Source organism: Schistocerca americana, chromosome 8 (assembly GCF_021461395.2).
Source record: "Schistocerca americana isolate TAMUIC-IGC-003095 chromosome 8, iqSchAmer2.1, whole genome shotgun sequence".
NCBI lineage: Eukaryota > Metazoa > Arthropoda > Insecta > Orthoptera > Acrididae > Schistocerca > Schistocerca americana.
In genome coordinates, this window is record NC_060126.1 from 428,814,860 (window position 1) to 428,839,044 (window position 24,185).

The 24,185-nt window shown below is 39.0% G+C and overlaps 1 protein-coding gene across 6 annotated transcripts in view; it reads left to right on the plus strand.

Moving 5' to 3' along the window:
- LOC124546021 (TBC1 domain family member 4) overlaps positions 1–24,185 on the plus strand; it is an 891,805-nt gene that overhangs the window by 859,541 nt on the left and 8,079 nt on the right. For all 6 annotated transcript variants that reach the window (XM_047124990.1, XM_047124992.1, XM_047124991.1 and 3 more), the window contains 9 exons: positions 3,245–3,446; positions 4,836–5,001; positions 5,634–5,803; positions 10,442–10,563; positions 10,642–10,779; positions 13,022–13,183; positions 13,663–13,827; positions 17,934–18,085; positions 20,271–20,523. In XM_047124990.1, coding sequence (XP_046980946.1) covers positions 3,245–3,446; positions 4,836–5,001; positions 5,634–5,803; positions 10,442–10,563; positions 10,642–10,779; positions 13,022–13,183; positions 13,663–13,827; positions 17,934–18,085; positions 20,271–20,523 — 1,530 coding nt within the window. The remainder of the gene's footprint in view (positions 1–3,244; positions 3,447–4,835; positions 5,002–5,633; positions 5,804–10,441; positions 10,564–10,641; positions 10,780–13,021; positions 13,184–13,662; positions 13,828–17,933; positions 18,086–20,270; positions 20,524–24,185) is intronic.

A 24,185-nucleotide genomic window follows, 5' to 3' on the forward strand; every position in this document is an offset into this window, starting at 1 on the left:
TGACGAAGGTGATAGTTCATGCAAGTGCACAGAGAGAATCATTTTTCTCTCACTCCATTTGCAAGTGGAACAGGAGAAGGAATGACTGACAACAAGCTGCCCTGCACAGTAGGCAAGTTGAATGGGAGTAGTATTGGCCTGCTTTGCGGGGCGGTCCATGCATAAGAGGCAAGAAACAGTTTTCCACCCCCTGACGTAAGCTGCCCAATGCGGTACGTGTATTGTGTTCAGGTAGTATTGGCCTGCTTCATTGATGAGTTTTGCAGGACACCCTATATGTGTGAATGGGCATGGCTGGGGGGGGGGGGGGGGTAGTTTGAGATACATAGTGGAGGGATGGAGGGAGAGGGGGCAAGAGAAGAGGAACAGAGGGGAGGGGGCAGGAGGAGTGGGACAGAGGGAGGGGGAATAGAGAGAGGAGGAGGAGGAGGAAATGGATAGGGAGAGGGGAGAAGGGACGAGGGACAGGGGAGGAGAGACAGGAAGAGGGACAGAAGAGAGGGAGGAGGAGATGAACAGTGAGAGAGGGAGGAGGAGATAAGTAGGGAGAGGTGGGCAGGAGGAGATGAATAGAGAGAAGAGGGAAGATATGGACAGAGAGGGAGGAGGATGTGATTGACAAAAGGTGGCAGAGAAGATGGCCAAAAAGAGGGCAAGGAGGTTACAGGAGGATAGAGGTGGGAGGATGAGGGGACAGAGAGATGGGGTAGGAAGAGATGAACACAGGAAGAGGGGGAATGTGTGCAGTATACATGTGGAACACACACGCAAGTGAAGCCATGAGCAGAAAGTGACATTCAGTTCCTGGAGAAACATTGCAACTGTGCATCACCAGGAGCTAAGATACTGAAATGATGAAGGATATCTCTAACTTTCCAGACTAAGATATAAACTATACTAAGGTCATCGAAGTAATGGAACTGCAGTATGCAGATCATATGACATTACCTGCCATTATTGTCTCATAACACAAGATTTCAAGTCGTTGAGTTAATGTACAGTTGATTCATCAAAAGACAAAAATTGGTTTATAATTTTTTTTGTACTATCGTGAATATAATCTACTGTACTGGATATGTAATTAATGTGCAGTTAACTTTTTTCTTCAAAAGTAACAAACTTTTAAAATTAACAATCCTAAGTATTTGTTCTCGCTTGCTCAGATTTTCAGTTTGTCCTTCATGAATTCTACTGAATAGTAACATTTCTGCAGTAGTTTCCCGTATAAGATTTTTTTGGTGTTTCTAAATTTATACTGAAGAATTATCGTACTTTCACTTTGTTATAAATTTTTCATACCCATATTCTGTGGAGTTTGAGCATAAAGTTTTAAACGGTGGGTGGGCAGCACAAAATTATTTTGATTTCTGGTGTTGTAGTCATGCTGAAAATGATTTGCTACAAATAAATCACGGTTACTATGTACAAAGATAGTCAGCTCATAAATTTATAGTGAGGAAACACTTGATATATTTAGATTTTTTAGGAGTAGGCCACGTGATTGTCTTCACTCTACATTGTGCATATTTCTAATGATGGTTTTCTCAAGTTTTAATATTTGACACATATGGTTGGAGTTACCCCAAAATACAATTCTGTATCTTATTACTGATTCAAAGTAGCTGTGATATACTACTTTTCATATGTACCTACTGGTAGCATTGTACAATATCCTCATTACGTATGCTAGGATATTAAATTTTTTTGCAAGGTATACGAGAGCCCCATGATAGATATTTATCCAGTTGCATTCCTAAAAATTTCACTTAGCTTCCTGGTGAGCAGCAGTCTATACTTTTTGTAATACTGTTATTATTCCATTCTGGATTTTCTATTGTTTCAATTTGGACTAAACATTAACATGCAAGAAAACCAAAAATTCTTGTGCAAACCACACCAAGCACAATCCTCCCAGCACACATGTGGCTAGGGCCTCCCATCATGTAGACTGGTCACCTGGTGCAAATCATTTTATTGATGCAACTCTGGTGGCGTGTTGGTGATGATAATATGATGGTGAAGACAACACAATACCCAGCCCCCGAATGGAGAAAATCTATGACCCAGCTGGGAATCGAACCTAGGCCCCTTGCATGGCATTCTGCAGCACTGACCACTTTGCTGTGGAGGCAAACAGAATGCATCTACACTTCAAACAAAGCAGTAGATCTGGGAGTCCCTTTTCTAAGGACAGTGCCAGCACATATGATGAGGATATACAGGGTTTTACAAAAAGGTACGGCCAAACTTTCAGGAAACATTCCTCACACACAAAGAAAGAAAATATGTTATGTGTACACGTGTCCGGAAATGCTTAATTTCCATGTTAGAGCTCATTTTAATTTCGTCAGTATGTTCTTACACCTATGCTCAATGGAGCACATTATCATGATTTCATATGGGATACTCTACCTGTGCTGCTAGAACATGTGCCTTTACAAGTATGACACAACATGTGGTTCATGCACGATGGAGCACCTGCACATTTCAGTGGAAGTGTTCGTACGCTTCTCAGCAACAGATTAGGTGACCGATGGATTGATAGAGGCGGACCAATTCCATGGCCTCCACGCTCTCCTGACCTCAACCCTCTTGACTTTCATTCATGGGGGCATTTGAAAGCTCTTGTCTACGCAACCCCGGTACCAAATGTAGAGACTCTTCCTGCTCATATTGTGGACGGCTGTGATACAATACGCCATTCTCCAGGGCTGCATCAGCGCATCAGGGATTCCATGTGACGGAGGGTGGATGCATGTATCCTCACTAACGGAGGACATTTTGAACATTTCCTGTAACAAAGTGTTTGAAGTCACGCTGGTACGTTCTGTTGCTGTGTGTTTCCATTCCATGATTAATGTGGTTTCTAGAGAAGTAATAAAATGAGCTCTTAACATGGAAAGTAAGCATGCCCGGACACATGTCCACATAACATATTTTCTTTTTTTGTGTGTGACGAATGTTTCCTGAAAGTCTGGCCATACCTTTTTGTAACACCCTGTATACAGCTCATAAAGACTTGGAGACCACCCCCTGAATAGGAGAATTATTGAGTCATTGACAGGCACACACAAAATAGAATGAATGCTTACAGTGATCTTAAATTTGTAAAGTAAATTTCCTTTGTGAAGTACTGTTCCTGAACTTTGAATTCTGTAACGAATAATTGTCCTTTTTTTTCTCTTTGTGCTTCGTATGTAATGAGATGCTAATGCTCACTTTATATTTTCTTGAAAAACTCCAGGGCAGAATGAGAAACGGACACAGACAACAATTCTTCGAAGGTTAGAAGGCTTGCCTGAAGCTGAACAGGAAAGTATCCTTACAAAATTTGGTGGTGCTGAAACACAAGGCTTACAAGAACAGAATGAGTTCCTGATGATGTTGCTCCGTGCCCACTGTGAGAGCAAGCAGGCCAGACATGTTCACGATACAGCTGAAAACAGGTACAATCCTGGTTAATCATTTTATTCTGAAACATTTAAAAAACACAGTAAAGATCTTTCAGAACTTCATCTTTGAAATTCAAGTGGTTGATCAAATATATGAAGCAGATGAATCAATGTAGAGGCAAATGTGTTGGAGAAATATGATACTGAAGAGAAATTGGAATAGAATGATGTCATGCTTGGGTAGTAGAATAATAATTTCTGGAGGTAATATTGGGATGTGGGTGATTTTGACCTTCCTCTTATATATATTATCACATCCTTCCCTCATCTTACTCTGATTGTTTTTCATGCACAGGTATTAACAATGCTGTTAACTTAAATTTAATATACTCTGATACGAAGCAACATGAGAAATCACTTAACAGCTAATAGATATTCTTGATAGAAGCTAAACAGATGCTGTTATAACATATTTCCGGGCAAATACAACTGTTTTGGAAGATTTTTTTTTATTTTGGGGGGGTGGGGGGACTAAACAGTTAGATGAGAGTTTAGTGGTATGAAGAATACAGTCCAGGAGAGATGATAATTATGAGGAGGAGGAGGAGGAGGAGGAGGAGGAGGTGGTAACACTCATAATCACAGCCCATCTTCTTCAAGATATCTTCAAACTAGAGTAGGTTGAATGCCAGAATGATTCCTTTGCAAAGCATGTGACAAATTTCCTTCCACAACCTAGTCCAGAATAAGCTTCAGCACTCTCTGTATCAATGTTGTCACTGACAGGCTGTTAAACCATAATCATCATTTCTTCTCATATTCCCTGTTCCACGTAGTACCTCTTTTTCCCACTTGTTTGGCACCTGCTGTCCCAACTCTTGCATTGTCATGAAGATACTAGGTAAATCATTCTAGTATTGTGAAATGTAGCTCCATTTTTATTGTTCTTCTACATGTAGATACATTTTTTTTTCTTTTGAATCTAGAAACTGAAATAACCTTTACTACAATGACATAGGTAGGATGACACTACTTACTCAGTGACGGCAAATGGTTTTTCATTATAGTCAGCATTTTTTGCTAATGTGTTAAGATTTGTCTTAGAATTACTTGCTATCTTATTATTTCAGTTGTACAAACAAAGTTAAAAAAAATACCATGTTGTTTGTGGACACCTTTTTTATTTCAGTTTTGGATTGGTCTCTGATATTAGCCTCTTCCAAATTTCATTTTCTGCCAACCCCTTCATTCTTCAGTTATAATTATGGCTAGTACCATCACCAGACTATAGATACATGTTAATGCACAGTAGAAAAGGAATGTTGTGGAAATGTGATTTGAGCAGAAGAAGAAAGGAACCATTCTTGTTTGATATAAGCATTTGCGGTAAGCTTTACCAATTTATTTATAATGTGATAATTTTTTGTGTTTTTTATGTTTCAGACATGAATTTTTGAATCAGTACTTAGGTGGCAGCACTATCTTTATGAAAGCAAAAAGGTCACTAACAAATTCATTTGACCAGCTACTGAAAAGGAAAGGATCCCGTGATGACTTGGGACCCATGTTGAAGGAAATGAGTCTTCCAAGCAATGCCACATTGTGGAAGGTACATGAAGAGTAATTCATAAGTGATTTTAGAACATAAGTAATTTAGGAGTAAAGGAGGCAATTCACCAAATGGTAAAAATGTTGAGTCGTCGACAGGCACACAAACCACAATGAAAACTTTGCTATCTTTCAGAAGAATCCATTAATGAGCTTGAATCTTGGCAGTTTTAGTCCACTGCATATGCTTGCATTCTACATGCAAGACTTTCCTTCTCCTGTTATCTGTCTTACATTTCCATAGTGTACGCCTACATCCCTAGCTCTTGCCATAGAAGCCATTAAACTATCAGTAAGTAACCTCAGGTTTTGAAAGCTCTAGATTAATCATCTTCAGATGTTTTGGAGTTGTAACTCTGTTGTCCAATCTTTAATCAGCTTTCATTTAATTTTAAAGTGATACGCTGTTTCATTTCTAACTGTTTTGTTCAGAAATTATGAAGAAAATGCAGTGTACAAGTGCTGTATATCATAATTCATGCTTCATTATTAAAAACAGACTTAGCGAGACTGTAATTAAAATTCTATTGGTTCGGTGGTTCTCAAGTAAAGTAGAAACCCATGTATTACTTTTGTGTTATGCAGCAATCTATTTACAGAATGTTATCAGCTGGTTTTACTATTTATTTACAGGAAAGTATATCAAACACAAGTTCCAGGGCTTCTCCAACCAGTGAACAAGCAGAACCAGTTCCGGACTCTCCTAATGCATCCTCTCAGAGAATGCGTCATGCAGCATCTGGTTCCAACTCTGATCTACATTGTGCTGGTATACACCAGAAGGACAGCCCAATGAAAAACATGTTAGTTAATACTTAACCTATAGAGGATTGGTACATGGCACACAGAAACACGTAATAGGAAACAGTTAACACTAGCTTTGAGCCCTTGCTATTTTTCTAGTAGGAGTAACACACACACACACACACACACACACACACACACACACAAAATCACTGTAGCAGTGACACTAATAATAGTTAAAATTGCACATGTACTGATAATGCAGCAGAACCATGGAGTAAACTAATAGCTTGTTTTGGTTTCCCTGTTTTTATTCCACTCATCCCATTCTCTCCATTCTCTCATTCACCGCAACACAAAATGCAACATTTTTTGTGTGTGTCTCTTGTGAACATGTCCAAAAGAACAGACACCATTTTTCATCAAGCAGTCACTATGATTTAAGACACAAAGGGTTGGCAGACATTGGCTGTGAGTGGGTGTGGATTAAATCAACGGGGAAGGTCAAAAATGCATGCCCATCCTGGATTCAAATTTGGGCTTCCTGCTTGATAGGCAGATGCACTGACCACTGTGCCATCAGGGCACAGAGGTCATCGCAGCTGCGTGGACTACCCTAGCATGCCCTCCATCAGACCCACGTTGTCAACCTATCCACACACTATGACGGTAATCCCCCTTGTGTATTATCATCTTTACTTGTGGCATTTTGCCAATTTCTGTAAGAGTTTGAGCCTGGTATGACACACGTTTTCAACCTTCCCCAATGATTAAATCAGTGCCTATTGACAGCCATTGTCTGTTATTCCTTTGTGTCTTAACACTTTGTGTGTTCGAAAACTTTTAAGAGTTTAAATTTATGTTTCTGAATTTGTTAAGAGTATAACTTTTGTTGTCATATGATCGAACACTACCTAGCTGTTACTGATGATAAAACAATTCGAAAGGAAAATGGAATGATGCAATGTGTCATGGATGTATGTCAAGAGTACATAAAATGTGCAGTCAGTACAAAATGATAGAAAAGACTGTTCCACTTGTCCCATTGGGCATGAGTGCCCTTCAGCTCACCTGAAGGCAGATGCAGGTTGTATAGGCTACGTGTCAGGTGGTCCTGTAGCACTGCCTTTGCACCTTGTCATGTTACTTGAGCAAGCCGTTTGGCTACTCCTGCCCGCATTTGGTTGAAGCATATGGCATCATAGACAGTGGCTTGGCTGCCTGACTGCATGCATGTGACCGGTTTACCTGCACCTGTCCACATCTGCCTGTGGATGCCCAATTGGCCATGGGCAGACACTCGAGCTGAAACAGCCTGCAATAGAAAGTGTCAAATGCTGCTGAAAAAGGCACAATAAAGGCCAATTTACATGGGCTGTCACGTCACATCAAGTCATATCACATCACATCGCATTACATCAAAACATTTCCCAATGCATTTCAAATGGCGGCACCCACAATGGCCCTCACATCGTGTCACGTCACAGCACTGTCAAGGCTTCTCAGGAACAAATTTTTGGTACATGACATTATTGTCTGTTGATCATATGACCCGTAAGCTCATTTCTTCCTGATAAACAGCTGTGATTTCATCCTCAGTACTATGTTTTGTTGTGTTTTGTTAGGTCATGGTTTTTGTGGTTGATATCAGTTGTTGTTCTATGTCTTTGATTCATTCTTTGTTATTCCTTTATTTGTTATTTTTTCTTATTTGTTAATATTGAAAAGAGTTGAGGAAGCTATGCAAGTTGAATTGAATTGAATTGATGTGACATGATGGACAGTGTGAATACATTTTTGGTGTGATGTTGCCATGACGTGATGGTGCTGTGACAGCCAGTGTAAACTGGCCTTTATAATGCCCATTAATCCAGCATCCCATGGAAGCAGTACAGTTTTCAGTTTTCATAATTACAGTTTCAGCATTGATTTTCTACTATATTTTCTTTCCTTAATTTTGTTCCTTTCACCTCTAGATAGCTTGATGTTCAAAACATGTAGAGGACTCAGTAGTTTTATTTTCATCTCAGTCTGTACTGTGTTTATTCTTACATCTTATCATCCTGTATTGAATCCATATGTGTCAAATACATACAGTTAAGGTCAGTTAGTAATTGCTGTAAATATCTCTACACAATGCTAATTCTGTTATCTATAACTGGAAATAAACAGAATTTTATGCTTGTATAATATTTGTTATCCTCAGCCATTCAGTTTCCAAAAGAATCTCTCTTTCTCTTTGTGTGGGTTACACTTAATTCCTAACTTTCATGCCACACATCTCTTCATCCACTTACTAATCTAATACTAAAAATCTTCCCTCACATTTTCCATTTTAGAGTCACTTTGTACCTGGAAGTGAATTCACAAGACACTAAATGATGAATATTAAATAAATGGTAAATTTTGAATGTAGTGATAAAGATTAAAACACTAAATGACAGACTTGTCAGTTGTAATAACGACACTATAACGATCATGAAAACTGATCATAAAACCTGTTCGTTCATTTGATGAACAAAATTGTAGCAATAACGGAAGGCTAGGATTTTGTCAACTCTGCTTCAATTTCCATCTTTCTCACTTTCCTTATACTTGTGGTAGAGTAGTGAAAGCCTGGCCAGACAGAACCATGGTTGAAAAAGATCAGTATGTGACTTACTATGTATTAGTAGTGTCCATAAGTAAAGCTAAGGCTGAAAAACAATCAGTTTTGCATAAATATTTAGCTTTGAAAAATATTTGTAGCTTTTGGACTCTGTGCGATCTGACTAAAGTATATCTCAAATAGGGTAAGGAAGTATCCAAATAATTCAACCAAGGAGATGCAAAGTCTGTATACAATCTAAACAGAAAATGAAATTGCATGTACACTATCTTATTGAAAGCATCCGGACATCTATTAGTAGACATTAATATGAAATTTGTCCATCGTTCACCGTTAAGGTGGCTTGAACTGTGCTGGGGACCCTCTCAGTGATATGTCTGAATGTCTGTGGAGCTCATTTTTCCCCAAGAGAAGGTAGTGATACTGGATGCTGGGGCCTGGAGAGAAGTTGACTTTCCGACTCTTTCCAAAGGTGTCCTCTTGGGTTCAGGTTGAACTCTGGGTAGGCCATCCCATTTCAGGAATATTACTGTCCATAAGCCATTGTCTCACATATGTCTTGTGCTAATCGGTCAACCATTGTCTCCAAACTTTTTCTCTACTGAGCACAGTACAAAATTTTGAAAAATATGTTCATATCCTTTCACATTTAGTATTTTTGTAAGTGCAATAACTGTCAAAAACGCTCCCAAACCATAACACCACCACCTGCATACGCCAGTGTCAGTACTGATGGTAGATAATACAGTAGTTACATGTGCAGTGAACATGGTCTGAAAATATATTATGGAAGTTATTGGTTGACTGATGGTCAAAGATGAACAGCATAGGTTGTAATTCGATCTCCTTATCTGCCACACATTTCACACTGGACATGCAGTTCAGTAGATCTTGATGATAGACTTCACTGAACAAATTCTAATTATACCCAGCATTGTTTTATTTGATAGTGGCTTAATGCCAAATCCTTGATAGTAATATATAATTAAGAAGTTTGTACAGACAAATGATAGAAATATCATTCAGTCATTATTACATGACTGTGGCCCAAAAATATGAAAATATTATTGACAGCTGTAGAAGGGTTTAAATGTCCCTGATGGATGTGTTACTCAAATTACGACCAATGACTATTCCATGTTCAAAGTCAGAGTGTTCTCCTGACCCAACCTATTCTGCTTTTACTGCATCTCCATTGAAAAAACAATACTCTCCATCCTCTTTTTATACTGGTGGTACTTCCTCTCATGACATCTAGTGGTCAATTCTGCATTACATAGTGATTTACAGATACTTCTGATCAGTTAGTGCTGTTGTATGAGACTGAAACTAAGCAACAGTCAATCACTTGGGCATTTCAGGATGAACTGAAACCAGTAGAAGTTGTTTGTTTGTAAAACACATTGAAGAAACTGATCAGTCATTTCGTTGGCCACACTGAACGTATTGCGACAGCTGACGTAAAGAATTGAATAACGATTTATGCTGAATGGTGTGCGGGAATCAGAAAAATCACATTCTTCATCTTGACAATGGCAGGTGTCATGTAGTATGCGAAACAAGTATTTGACAGTTAAAAACATCAGATTAACACCTTATTAACCATACTCACTCAATTTATTGGATAACGACTTCCTGCAGTTCTCCAAAGTCGAACAAATGATGCACAGACAGCAATTTCCATAATCTCGGGATGCTTTTGAGTCCTACCAATACCTTGTGTCTTGGGTATCAACAGCAAAATGGAAAAGAAAATCCAGAATTAGTTCAAACATATGCAAAAATATACAAATTTAAAAGTCGATTACTTTTAAGAAACAATAGGACAAATTGTACCAGAAATAGTTTTTCTTTCATTATTTTTGCAAAATCTTAAATGGTACTATTCAAATTGAGTGGGTTAACAATGTTAAATATGTTGGGCAATTGCATCCATTTAGTATGTATTTCGGTCTCTAACTGCAGACTTTCACTTAAAATGTTTCTGCGTTATCTGACATGAAAGTGATGATCACAATAACTGAATGAAATAATAAATAGCGATATTGCAGTGATTAATCAGTGACAGTAAGTGTTAATCATATTACAGATTTTTGAAAGTGGGAAGTTCACCCATTTCTCCGGGCAAAGACACTACAGGCAGCTCCCGGCAGTCAGGCTCATGGCGCCAGTCGATATTCGACAGTGTCACACCGAAGAAAATCAGACCTGGTAAGGACCAGTTTTCTTGCCTCCATGTAGATAATGTACACTGCAGGTGGCTATTTACACTATTTGTTACTTTTGCAGATGGGAGCCCAGTTGTACTCGATGGGCCGCAGAAACTGACAAAACGTGACCGTGCTGAACTGAGGGCACTTTGGCGTAAAGCTATAAATCAGCAGCTGCTGCTCATCCGCATGGAAAGAGAGAACGCTCGTCTCAGGGGTGAGTGTTGATAGGAGAGAAACACATTGTGAGTAAGCACTTTGTTGTATGTGTTTCAAAAGATTGTACCTGTTTTTGTCATCATAAGTTCAGTGTGTGGCTTGACACTTTATTTAGAAGAATAACTGAACACAAGGTAATGTCAGATTTATAAAGTAGTCATGCAGTTTAGGCCTCCTACTAACAGTTGTCTGACATTAATTATAGTCACCAGAAAAGATTGTTTTATCAGTATGTGTAACTGGTATTGCTGGAAAATGAAGATACCAAAGCAGCTGAACTCTACTGTTCTCTTTATAATCTTTCACCAACTGGCCTTTCATGTAAAATCTCTCTTTACAAGTTCCATAGTTATCTTTTAACTCTTAGATGACTCTTTGTGCCATCTGTGGTGTAGCTACTAATGCAATCGTTACTAAACTTCGTGTAAGCAAAATGAACTCGTGTTTGTATTTTGTCAACATGGATTATTCAGATGATGTATGTAGTTTTTGTTATCTGTTCATTTGGACCTGCCTCTCACTTACAGTGTCATGACCAAGGGAACAAAAATAGTCCTTATAAGGCTCAGATTAAAATGTTGCTCGAAAATTTTTATCTGATTATATCTGAGTTTGAGGGCTGTAATGAATATAGACTAGCTGTGAGTTGGTGACAAAGTCGTGCTACTAGGAACATAAATGTTAGTGGTATCTTAGCACAGAATTTTGGCTTTGGCTTTGGAAGCAGATTATTATGATAGTGTACCATTTGTGTAACAAAAACACAAACAAACATATGAAGCAGAGAGGAATTTTTTTGGTGAGGTTTAGGGGGATAAATAAACTGGCAAACCTGAATTTGAAGGATGGATTGGAAGTAGCTCCAGTTGTGAGGATATTGTTCTGTCTACAAGAAAACCCAGATAATAAGAGACACAAAACTTTGTTACACCTAGAATAACTTGCTACAGAATGGCTATGGTACTAGTATGATAAACATAGTCCAAATGTCAACCTATAACTGTGAGTGATGTTGACCGGACCTGACTTTGTAGGCCGTCAGCTGGCCAGTAGAGTGCAAGGTGGAGGCACTGCGCATGCATCCAAGAATGGAGGCCTCTGCCGGTGCTAGCATCGTCAGACTTCTGTGGTGCACCTTACAATTGTGCACCTGGATTGTGAGTGTGGAATTTCAATGTGTCACTCCCAATAAGGGGGAGAGTAGTTTCACATAAGAAAGATGGGTTATTGAAAGAGCAAATGTAGAGTGGTACAGTGGCATATAATTATGTGGCCAGTTAGACCAGTTCTGATATTAGATACAAATCTTTTCAAACGCACATATATTACAATATATTTGTTATAGTGGTGCTTGGTATATATCATATGTGAATCAATGTTCTCAATCTTATTAAATAATGAAAACGTGCACCCAAATTGCTGCAAATAATCTTAACTTTGGACCCATGTGTCTCGGATATGGATAAAGATATCAGTACAATTTTCAAGTTTTTTTGAGATTGGAATCTTAAGAATGTGTCAGAAAAAATTTAGCCATTTGCTGTGTATAGCTGTCGTGTAATCCATTGCTCAATTTTGGTATCAGAAGACCATGTTTTGGGGTGTTTTTCAGTTTGCTGCGGTTATTTAGTATTTAGATTTTACCTTGCACCAGAATTTGTATACGTATTTTAAATGTACACGTAAGTCAACTTTGAACCTGTGCATCTTGTAAGCTGATAAAGGTATAAATAAAATTTTCAAGTTTGTTCGAGATCAGGATCGTAGGAATATAGCATAAAAATTTGCTGTTTATAGCTGCCTTGTAATCCTTGGCTCAGTTTTGGTAAGAAAAGAATGGTAAAAAATCATTTTTGTATGTGTGTGTGTGTGTGTGTGTGTGTGTGTGTGTGTGTGTGTGTGTGTGTGATATACTTTGACCCTGCACTGTAGGTTAGTGACAGTCCTTATGTTGGGTTACAAATGGCCCTTACCTCGAGAGTTACCCAAAACACATGACCTTACTTTTCTATCACCAATAAAACCTGAGGTTTTTGTGTGAAGTATTTTCATATCAATGTCCACAAAATTCCTGCCACATTTCACAAAGGTAACATATTTTGTTAAAAAGCTTCAGATTGTTGTTTATTTGATGGTTTCTATGTTAGTGTTTGTATATATTGATTGACAGTCACAGTATGTGGAATTTATTTTTGAAAATTGTATATGCTAATTATATTAATTCTTGAAACTTCTTACAGCTCGTCAGGAGGAGGCAACTGTAAAACGCTTGAAACTGGAGTATGATGAGATTGGTTCTTGCGTTCGTGAGCTTGTAGAAGTGTGGGACTTACTTCTGAGCCGGGAATCAGCAGTTTCAACCCGTTGTGACAGACAGATGTTACTTCAAGCGATTAAACAGGGTAAAATAACTAGACTTGTCTATTAAACTTTATTGTATTGGAAATTTTGTAAACAATGAAATAATATTTAACAATGGAAAATCTAGGATGGAATAATGATAATATTATGAAAAGGATAGAGTGCTTCTCAACATACAGTGGAGATGTTGAGTCGCAGACAGGCACAACGAAAAGACTACTAAATGCATAAGCTGTTGGCCAGAAGGCCTTCTTCTAAAGTAAACCACACACACACACACACACACACAGTGGTCGTGCCTGCGAGATCTGTGTGTGTGTGTGTGTGTGTGTGTGTGTGTGTGTGTGTTTTTCAGAAGAAAACCTTCCGGCTGAAGAGTTACTTGTTTAGTAGTCTTTACATTCTGCCTGTCTGCGACTCAGCATCTCTGCAATGTGGTGAGTAGCAATCCATGATTTTCATAATATTGTCATGAAATAATATTCGTGCAGTGAGCATCAGTAAGATATCTTTGTTTCAGGTGTACCAAGGACTAAGAGAGGGGAAGTGTGGCAATTCCTTGCTGATCAGTATTGCTTGAACCACGCTCCTCCTGACATATCGAAATTCCCAAACTACAATGTACCATATGAAGGCCTGCTCAAGCAGCTTACTGCTCACCAGCATGTAATTCTCATTGACCTAGGTGAGTTATTAGCGGATAGTCTCAGCCTATATAGTTATTAGTATGGGACTCTGTACCACGGTGTACCCCCAATATTTGGGATGCTGCTGCTGATTTAACATACCCTTACCTTAAACATCAAAGTTACTTTTATACGACTGATGACCTCAGAAGTTAAGTCACATAGTGCTCAGAGCCATTTTTTACTTTTATACATGGTTTTATTTCAGCATGGACCAACAGTGCTATGAAATGATGTGTGTGGGGAGGGGGGGGGGGGGGGGAGGGGCAGTAGCTGCACTGATGAACTTGCTGCTAATGAGGTGGGTTATAAATAGAAACTCTTGGATAAAACCAAAGAAAACAGCAGACAAATCAGGGGTTGCTTTATGTATGTTTCACCACCAGCCCCACTTCATTTCCAAAAACAACTATCACTTGCTCTAATCCATCTTACGTATTTCACTTGTTGGTTCTATTAAATAAATTTATGTACAGTATTTGTCTGAGACTGTCTGCAACTTAAGAAGGAAATTAACATTTTGATTTGGTATACTGTTCATGCTATACACTTAATGAGCCGGCCGCGGTGGTTTCGTGGTTCTAGGCGCGCAGTCCAGAACCGCGCGACTGCTACGGTCGCAGGTTCGAATCCTGCCTCGGGCATGGATGTGTGTGATGTCCTTAGGATAGTTAGGTTTAAGTAGTTCCAAGTTCAAGGGGACTGATGACCACAGCTGTTAAGTCCCATTGTGCTCAGAGCCATTTTTGAACACTTAATGAAGATGCTCTCTATGACCTAGAGAGAGAGAGAGAGAGAGAGAGAGAGAGAGAGAGAGAGAGAGAGAGAGAGAGATTTTCATTTGAAATTAATTTAAAATAGTTATCTTAAACAGGCAGATTTGCGTAGGGTAATTCCTAGGCTGTTATAGTCAAACAACAAAACAATTTACAGTATTCCCTTACACAAGCAATCAAGTTATGTGATACTGTGTGTAATATTTACACGGAACTCCACAGAAATTTATCTGTTCAGAGGGCAAAAATTGTAAAATTCCTATTTTTGTATAACAGGGTCAGTGCATACGACATGTTATGTCCGACTGACACACACACACACACACACACACACACACATATATATATATATATATATATATATATATATATATATATATATATATATATATAGTTATAATAGAGGGAAACATTCCACGTAGGAAAAATATATCTAAAAACAAAGATGATGTGACTTACCGAACGAAAGCGCTGGCAGGTCGATAGACACACAAACAAACACAAACATACACACAAAATTCTAGCTTTCACAACAAACGGTTGCTTCGTCAGGAAAGAGGGAAGGAGAGGGAAAGACGAAAGGAAGTGGATTTTAAGGGAGAGGGTAAGGAGTCATTCCAATCCCGGGAGCGGAAAGACTTACCTTAAGGGGAAAAAAGGACGGGTATACACTCGCGCGCGCACACACACACACACACACACACACACACATCCATCCACACATACACAGACACAAGCAGACATTTGTAAAGGCAAAGAGTTTGGGCAGAGATGTCAGTCGAGGCGGAAGTACAGAGGCAAAGATGTTGTTGAATGACAGGTGAGGTATGAGCGGCAGCAACTTGAAATTAGTGGAGATTGAGGCCTGGTGGGTAACGAGAAGAGAGGATATACTGAAGGGCAAGATCCCATCTCCGGAGTTCTGACGGGTTGGTGTTAATGGGAAGTATCCAGATAACCCGGACGGTGTAACGCTGTGCCAAGATGTGCTGGCCGTGCACCAAGGCATGTTTAGCCACAGGGTGATCCTCATTACCAACAAACACTGTCTGCGTGTGTCCATTCATGCGAATGGACAGTTTGTTGCTGGTCATTCCCACATAGAAAGCTTCACAGTGTAGGCAGGTCAGTTGGTAAATCACGTTGGTGCTTTCACACGTGGCTCTGTCTTTGATCGTGTACACCTTCCGGGTTACAGGACTGGAGTAGGCGGTGGTGGGAGGGTGCATGGGACAGGTTTTACACCGGGGGCAGTTACAAGGGTAGGAGCCATAACCGAGAGGTTCAAGTCCTCCTTCGTACATGGGTGTGTGTATTGTTCTTATCATAAATTAGTTTAAGTAGTGTGTAAGTCGAGGGACTGATGACCTAAGCGGTTTGGTTCCTTAGGAATTCAAACACATTTAAACATTTGTTGCATACACGACAATGATTTGCAAAGAAGAGGTATAGGTGCAGAATGTAGCACCTGTCACCTTTTGTGTACCGTATTTACTCGAATCTAAGCCACACCTGAAAAATGAGACTCGAAATCAAGGAAAAAAAATTTTCACGAATGTAAGCCGCACCTGAAATTTGAGACTCGAAATTCAAGGGGAGAGAAAAGTTTTAGGCAGCACCTCCAAATCGAAACAATGTTGGTCCATTGTAATATGAGACACAATTTAGGTCGAATGAATGACGATACAGCTACAGTAGTTTGGTTCGAGTCGTACGCTTAGCAGTTAAGCTATACAGGGTAGCCATTGCTATGCGACAGGCACTCCGTCCGTATTTATACGGGTACCCTTCCTTTTTCACGTGCTTCATCTGGTTTGAATTGATTGCTTATTTTTCTTTGATATGATAAGTGCCGTTCTCTTTGTTATAGGTGTTTACGTCACTCTAAGCTAAAAATGTATTACTATACTGTGTCATGCATTGTTTGTTGCTTCTGTGTTTACGGCCTGTCGCCGCTCGTGGCATGGCTTGCTTTTGTGCACGCTACCACCGTTTTTTTTATTATTATTAAAATAAAAAAGACAGAGAGAGACAGAGAGAGAGGAATCGTCTCATTAGCAAAACAATGCCAAGAGATTTGTTGTTACTTATACTGCTGCTTTCTTTGATAATGATCAACAAGAACCAAATAACAGAATGCGTATGATTGAAGATGTTCCGAACGAGAGTTTAGCGAAAATTTTTCTCCGTTTGAAAATCTTTGCAGACGCCTCTTTAGTACATTACATTCTGCACAGAAATTAAAGTCATCTTAGATTTAAAAGTCTAGTCAATTGCCGTGCTTCATTTCTGATTGTATCACTATTAGGCACAGGAATAATACGAATATAAACATGACATGATATGTATATTCTTCCGCGTTTGCTGTTGTCTCACTCTAGTTTCGTAGTTTATTAGGCAGACAGGTTTTAAATGAGATAGCAGCAAACATGAAAGAATACATGGTAAAATGTTTATATTCGTATTATTCTTATGGCGAAGAGAATATTGCATGTGATTCACAATTCATAAAAGTTCCTATTGACAACCATCTCTTCTCACAGGTAAGAAAAAATTCAGAACATAGAGTTGGCCATATTGACAAACATCCCATCCCAAACAGTCTTGCCAGTCGGATTTTCGTAGTACATTGAAATGCTGCTAAATTTTAAGATGAACAATACTTAATTTGTATTTACTTCGTTGAATAATGTATGAAAACGCAGTGGTCGAAACTCGGGGCGGAGAAAAAAAGGTCGTCTTCCACTTTTTTTTACTGACGCCAAGGTTTTGGCGCCAGTATTTATCTTTGTGCCTGCAAAGCATGCCTGTGTAGCACTACATATATTCGATGGCAGAAGTTAATTGTGGCGGCACCTACCAACATTTTTCAGAACTTCCGCTTACTTTGCACTCGATTCTAAGCCGCAAGCGATTTTTTGGATTACAAAAACCAGAAAAAAAGTGCGGCTTAGATTTGAGTAAATACAGTATACTTTTAAGTCTGTTGATAAGTGATAGTCTTTTGTATCTTTATGTCATTGTAATTTCATTTTGGAAGTAATTTTGCTTGCATACAACTTACATACATATGCATGTGTTTAATATGTATCTGTTGGGCTTTAATAACAACTGTAAACTTAGTGTAAAGCTCAGATCTTGGTGAGAATCTGAAAATATCTCATTGAAGTTATGGAAGCAATGAGATTTTTAAAAAAGGGGAAACATAGAATAAAGAAGTCATGAAAATTTTGAGACTAGTATGCAGTTTTCTCGTCCATAAATTGCAAAAGTTTGTTATTATTTATCATTTGTCTTTGCATTCACATAGAGAACTAATTGCATTTCAGGACGAACGTTTCCTAGTCATCCATTCTTCTCAAGGCCTCTAGGACCTGGACAGTTGTCACTCTTTAACCTATTGAAGGCCTATTCTCTCCTTGATCCAGAAGTTGGTTACTGTCAGGGCCTTAGCTTTGTAGCTGGTGTTCTCCTATTGCATGTGAGTATCTCATATAAAAGTTTGTGTGTAAGATGCATTTGCTTTCATAGCACTTAAAGTGTTCCATAATGTTTGTTCAGTAGTTAGTTAATGAAATACTTAGCTCAGTAACTCATCAGATTCATAATCAGAAATTTAGATAATGGGAAAATATTTAAGAATGAGTAGGCTTAACTGATTAAATGAGGGACAAGTCAGCTTCTTGGCAACTGAAGATTATACGGACATAAACAGAAGACGCAATTACTTAACAAAGGTACGTAGACATTCGGCTAAAGGGGTTGTATTGGTGAAGAAATTAAAAGACGAGAAAATGAAAATGAGATAATGGAACAAAAAACTACTAAAGAGAGGATGAGAGTTCCAGGCAATTAATAATGGAAAATGGTGAAGTTAACAAAACTATTTGTAAATCTTTTTAAAAGGATGTAAGAAAACAAAACAAAAATTTGGTAATAGAAATAATTGCCAACAACAGGCGTATGAAGAAATCAAAGCAGAGCTTACATTAGGTAACTGTCACTTTCATTGCATTAGATGGCACAGTAAACAGCAATTAAAATTTATCGCATTTCCAATGTTTCTTTAATGTTTGTATGGTTTAAGAGAGTAATGTGGATTGGAGAGTGATAATAATCAGCATGAAATTTTGGAAGCAGTGCTAGCCTCTAATGTGCATAAAGCCCTTCAAATTATGAAGAAAGTAAAGCCATCAGGAGAGGATGGTAAGTCAATAGAAATATTTAAATCTAGGGGAAAATATGGTGCAAAAGAAACTTGCAAAATTATTTTCAGAAGGTCTTGTGACAATTTCTTGAAACTGGGGCAGTACTACAATTGTTCTACAAGCAACACATGAAAAGCTACAGATCTGTCAACTTCTTTTCCCTCATTAAAGGGGATTTGCTATAAGTATCATCAACTACATAGAATCTTCATTTGCTTTTAATAAAACAAAGTCCAAGTTGGCTTTATAAGTGGATATAACACAGTGGATCATTTGCAAGTGGTGAATGAAATTTCAGTTCTAAGTAAGGAGTATGAATTACCACTTTGATGGGAATTCACTGAGTCTGAGAAAGAATTTGACCCAATTTCAACAAAATCTCTCATGATAGCTCTTGAGATACATGGCATTGATTCGACCTCCATTAGTTTACTGAAGAATATACGAGTTAACACTGCAGCTTCCCTTACAAGGCATTTGGATAATGGGAGACTCGTAATTGAAAGAACAGCCAGACAAGAACATTCAGTATCACTAAAACTAATCTCAGCAGACCTACAGCAAATCTTCGGTGCCCTAAACAGGAAGAAGGAGGAATTATATCCAAGGAAAATTCAGTCAAGGAAACAGTAAGACAGAACTCTGTCTTTACTTACCTTCTGGAGGTGAAGTGTTTAGTACTGCCAGGAGGCACGTTTAACAGTAAAAGTGATGATACAGTCATAGCTTTTGGAACAGTTAATTCCTTCCTTGAGTAGGGAGGGAGGGGTAGGCTCAGAAGATCAAAAAAGAAGGGCAGGTCACTGAGACCCCAGGAATCCTGCTATAGTGAGAGGACAAGGTAAAGGCAGAGGTGAAAGGGACTTCCGGCATCTCAGTGACCTGCCCTTCCTTTTTAATCTTTCCAACCTATCCATCCCTCCTTCATGAGGAAGAAACTAACAGTTCTAAAAGCTAGGATTATGTCACCACTTCTACTTTTATTTGTATCTTGTCGACAGTACCAAACATTTCGGCCCCTGAAGATAAGTATTGGCAAGCAGAAAGCAAGAATTGCATGTTAATGGAATATTACAAATGAATTGGGTCACTATAGAATTCCACAGAAAGTGTGATGACTGAACAGGACTTAAGTTCTCAGTGGCCTGCTCTCTGTAAGATGGAAAATTTTTATTTTCTGTTATGTCATTCTTCACACTTAATAGTGCTGAAACAGTAAGACTACATTCTTCAGAGTAAGTACTTACTTTACAATAATGCACCATGCTAACCGGGTTAAACACAGTCATACAATGAATTCCATTATGGCAAGTAGCACAAACAATTGTAGAACTGGTGCAAAGTGGAAACTTGCATCTAAACTCTAATTATTTTTATACAGCATGATTCTGTTTCTTTTCGTAACTGTTGCCTTAAGAATATCACTAGCAAATACATTTGTCTTTTCCTCTGTTGCAGATGTCAGAAGAGTGTGCTTTCTTGATGTTGCGACACTTGATGCTCCAGCGTGGCATGCGTCGCCAGTATGTTCCCGACATGGGTGCTCTGCAAGTGCAACTCTATCAGATATCACGCCTTCTGCGTGACACATTACCTGATCTGTATGCACATTTTGACACACACGATATAGCACCAACACTCTATGCGGCGCCGTGGGTCCTAACATTGTTTGCTTCGCAGTTTCCTCTGGGCTTTGTGGTCAGAATCTTTGGTAAGCAAGTAGCTTCAGAACTGAAATATGTCTGACTACCTTTATAAAAAATAGGAACAAGGCTGATTAGATGTAAGAGGAAGGCCTCGTGGCCATAATCTCGCCAGGAGAGGTCTATGTATACAAAAATGATAGTGATGTGGAAAGGCGATAGATTCATGCTCACCACATAGAGAAGACTTTGAGTCACAGACAGGCACAATGAAAAAGACTGCCAAATTTAAGCTTTCAGAAAAAGTCCTTCTAACAAAGTGGAAAACAGACACGTACTCAAACAAGCACTACTCGTACACACACATGGCCATTGTGACTGTGTCTGATACGAATGAGAAAGTCCAGCCTGGACTTCCCATTGAAAGCAGTAGACATTAATGACATGTGAGCATAATTGTACAGTGCCTGGAAAAAATTCAACCAAGACTTGCTAGGTGTATGACTGATTATCTGAAAAAAATGCTATGGGGTTAGGACATCCCTTAGCTTTTTTAGGGTTAGGGGGAGGCATAGGGGATGAAACAGGTTGGCATGTAGGCGTAATCCTAGAACACATGGAGGAATTTCAACCAACTTGGAATTAATATGACTTAATATCTAGGAAAAAAAATACTAGTGTGATGGAAGGGGGCTGGGACATTCGTAGCACTGCTAGGAGTGGATAGGAGGAGGAGTGGGGGCAGGGGGTCGTGACAAGTACAAATAATTGAAAATAACTATTATTAGTGTAAAAGCCATAGTTTTTGGTGTCACTAAGCTGAATGGCGGCAGTTGCAACATAACTTCATCCTTAGGGGTTGGTAAGTGTGGCTGTGGGAAGTATGTTACATGTCAAGTATAAGTGTGGAATGCGTGAAACAAGTTCAACAAAACTTGATACACACATGTATCACTTACCTCCTGCAAAAACTCTGGTAGTAAGATATGGCTAGCATCCTTTTAGGCATGGGACTGGGGATGGGGAAGGAAAGGTGGTGATACCGAAAATGATTGTTATTAGCATTGTATCCAAATGGTTTTCAAGTCATTAGCTGACTGATGACATTTCAGCCTTACTGGTTGGATAGAGTTGTGAACAGGGTGAGATAAGATTAGATACTCCATTTGTTCTCTATCTCAGAAGGTGAATTGCTAGCAGCCAAAGCCAAAGATTCAGGTTGTATACATGGCACAGCATACAGATTTAATATCTGTAAGTATGAGATGAAAGAGCAAATTTACATATTCAATAACTGATGCTACACACTATGTGGGAACTTGGCAAGGGGATTCCCCAGATCTGATCAGCAGCAGACGGGAGACTTTGTGCTGTAGAGATTTACAGATGTTTGTTGCCAACTGTGCAGCATACCATTATCTGATGTTGACTGCGTTGTTGTCTGCTTTGTCGCTAAGCTGTGCTGTCACTGTCTGTGTTTTGTTGCACTATTTTCATTGTGATGTTTTCGGAAATGAGTGATGATGTGGTGGGTGGCCCATCAAAGGGGTTACCTTCTGCTTCAGTTTGGAAAAGAAAGCCAGTTATTAGAATCTCGTGAAAGCTCTAAACACAAGTTTGTGGTACCTGCACTGTGCTACGTACTTACAATATGTGGAGGCAGAGCTTGTTATCCGCCACACACCACCTCTCCCTCTCTTCCTGAAGTAAATAATACCTGCTTTCCCTGCACCCCACCCCCCCGATCCCCCCCCCTCAACACCCCCCCCCCCACCCCTCCCTCCCCTTGCCAGCAAGATGCCAAGCTATAGTTTGAAGTAGTACTATATTTCTTCTTTTCTTTACCTAAATGTCTATGCTGGAGTAAATTAGACTTACTGACAGCTATTTAACATAATAGAGGTAGTTAATGACCTGCATATGAGTGAAATGGTGATGTTGGTTGGACAAATTGATGAGTACACACTGGCAACCTGACATCTAATGAGCTGATTACTTGCTAGCGTGAATGGTGCTCTGAGCAGCTCAAGAGTCGCTTGTTAGCTGCTCAATGCAAACTGCCTCCTGGCAGACACAGAGATGCTTAGGCTCGGTATGGTAGCCACTAGCTTGCAGGCCTACATGCACTCACAAATCTAGTGTGATCCAGGGTGGCACAGTACTGGATGGAAGAAGAAAATGTCACTACACAAACAATGAGAAGCATTCTAGCTGACACGTCCTTCTTCCCGTGAGGACTCTGAATTGGAATTAAAAATTGTACATCATTACATTAGTTTCAGTATCTTGGTAGGTAAAAAATTACAAACATTAACCACACAGTAAAGTACTTAGCCCTTTGCAGACTATCATGTGGCAAAAAAAGTTTCAGTGCTCTGTGGTAAAACAGCTAAGTGGAACACACTGTACATTATAGTCCCATACATGCTCCGCTCAACAAAAGTAAGACATCAAACAGTGGAAAGTCCAGTTTGGAATACCAACAATATTATGAAAATGATAGACCGGTACCCACTGTAAAGACATGTTCAGTTGCAGACAGACACAATGAAAAGGCTGTACACATTGAGTTTTGGTCACAGCCCTTTTCAGAAAAGAAAACACACACACATTCAAACAAGCAAGCACATCTCATGCACACCTCATGCACACAACACTGTTATTTCTGGCCGCTGCCAGTGGCGTTCTGGTCAGAGCAGCCAGAGATAGCGATCATGTGCAAGAGGTGTGCTTGTTTGTGTGAATGTGTGTGTGTTTTCTTTTCTGAAGAAGGCTTTGGCTGAAAGCTCAACATGTAACAATCTTTTTGTTGTACTTGTCTGCAACTCAGTGTGTCATATTTTTCATGGGTAGCTATCTATGCTTTTCAGAATAAACCATCACAAAAAAATTAAACAGTAGTGTAAGCATAAGATAATAATTTCAAACTAACCTGTTTTGTGCCAAAACTTTTGGCTGATAATGCTTTTCCTGCTCTGAAAAGCTTCTTGCTCTTTTTGTGCAGTAAATGTTCGGAATCAGAGGGCAACATCCTTGCAAAGTTATTGTGTTGCTTGACAACACTTGAGGGGTGTCATCCCGACATCAATACTCTATCAATTTGCTGTTTATTAGAGCCTCATAAGCTACAAATGTCATTTTTCATCCTTCTTTTCCCACCAAAATTTGACATCATCACTCCACCACTCATCATCATCATAGCCAAATAGTTTTCCTGTTTTTCAGAAGTTCTTACACTCTATGTGGCCCACAAAATGCTCAGACTTGTATCACAATGACAGTTTTTTTCCCCAAGTGATTTTGAGTCACCCTGTTCATGAGTTGGTATGTTCCTTAACATTGCTTAAGATTAAATATTTGTATTTTTAATGAGTCAGATGCTCTTCTTATAACAAAGAATTTTCAGTCTTGTCAGTCATTGTTTCATAGTTAAATGTGTGACATTATTGGAAGCAAATCATTGTTCTAGCAATTTCCAAAAGAACCTTTCTTATGCTTTTACTAAACACCAAAAAGATACAAATCTTATTGGTTCATCTAAAATTTGTAATTTCGTGTCTTCTGTGAATAGTCAATTGTGGCACATAACTACTCGGATCTGGTGGTATGGAAAACTGCTACTGGACTCATATTTTCTTCTGCTCAAGTGTGTGGTTGGTTTGTTACCTGAGGCTGTAGCACAGCTTTGCCATATCTGTTACTCCTGAAATAACATTAACCCCAGCAACTA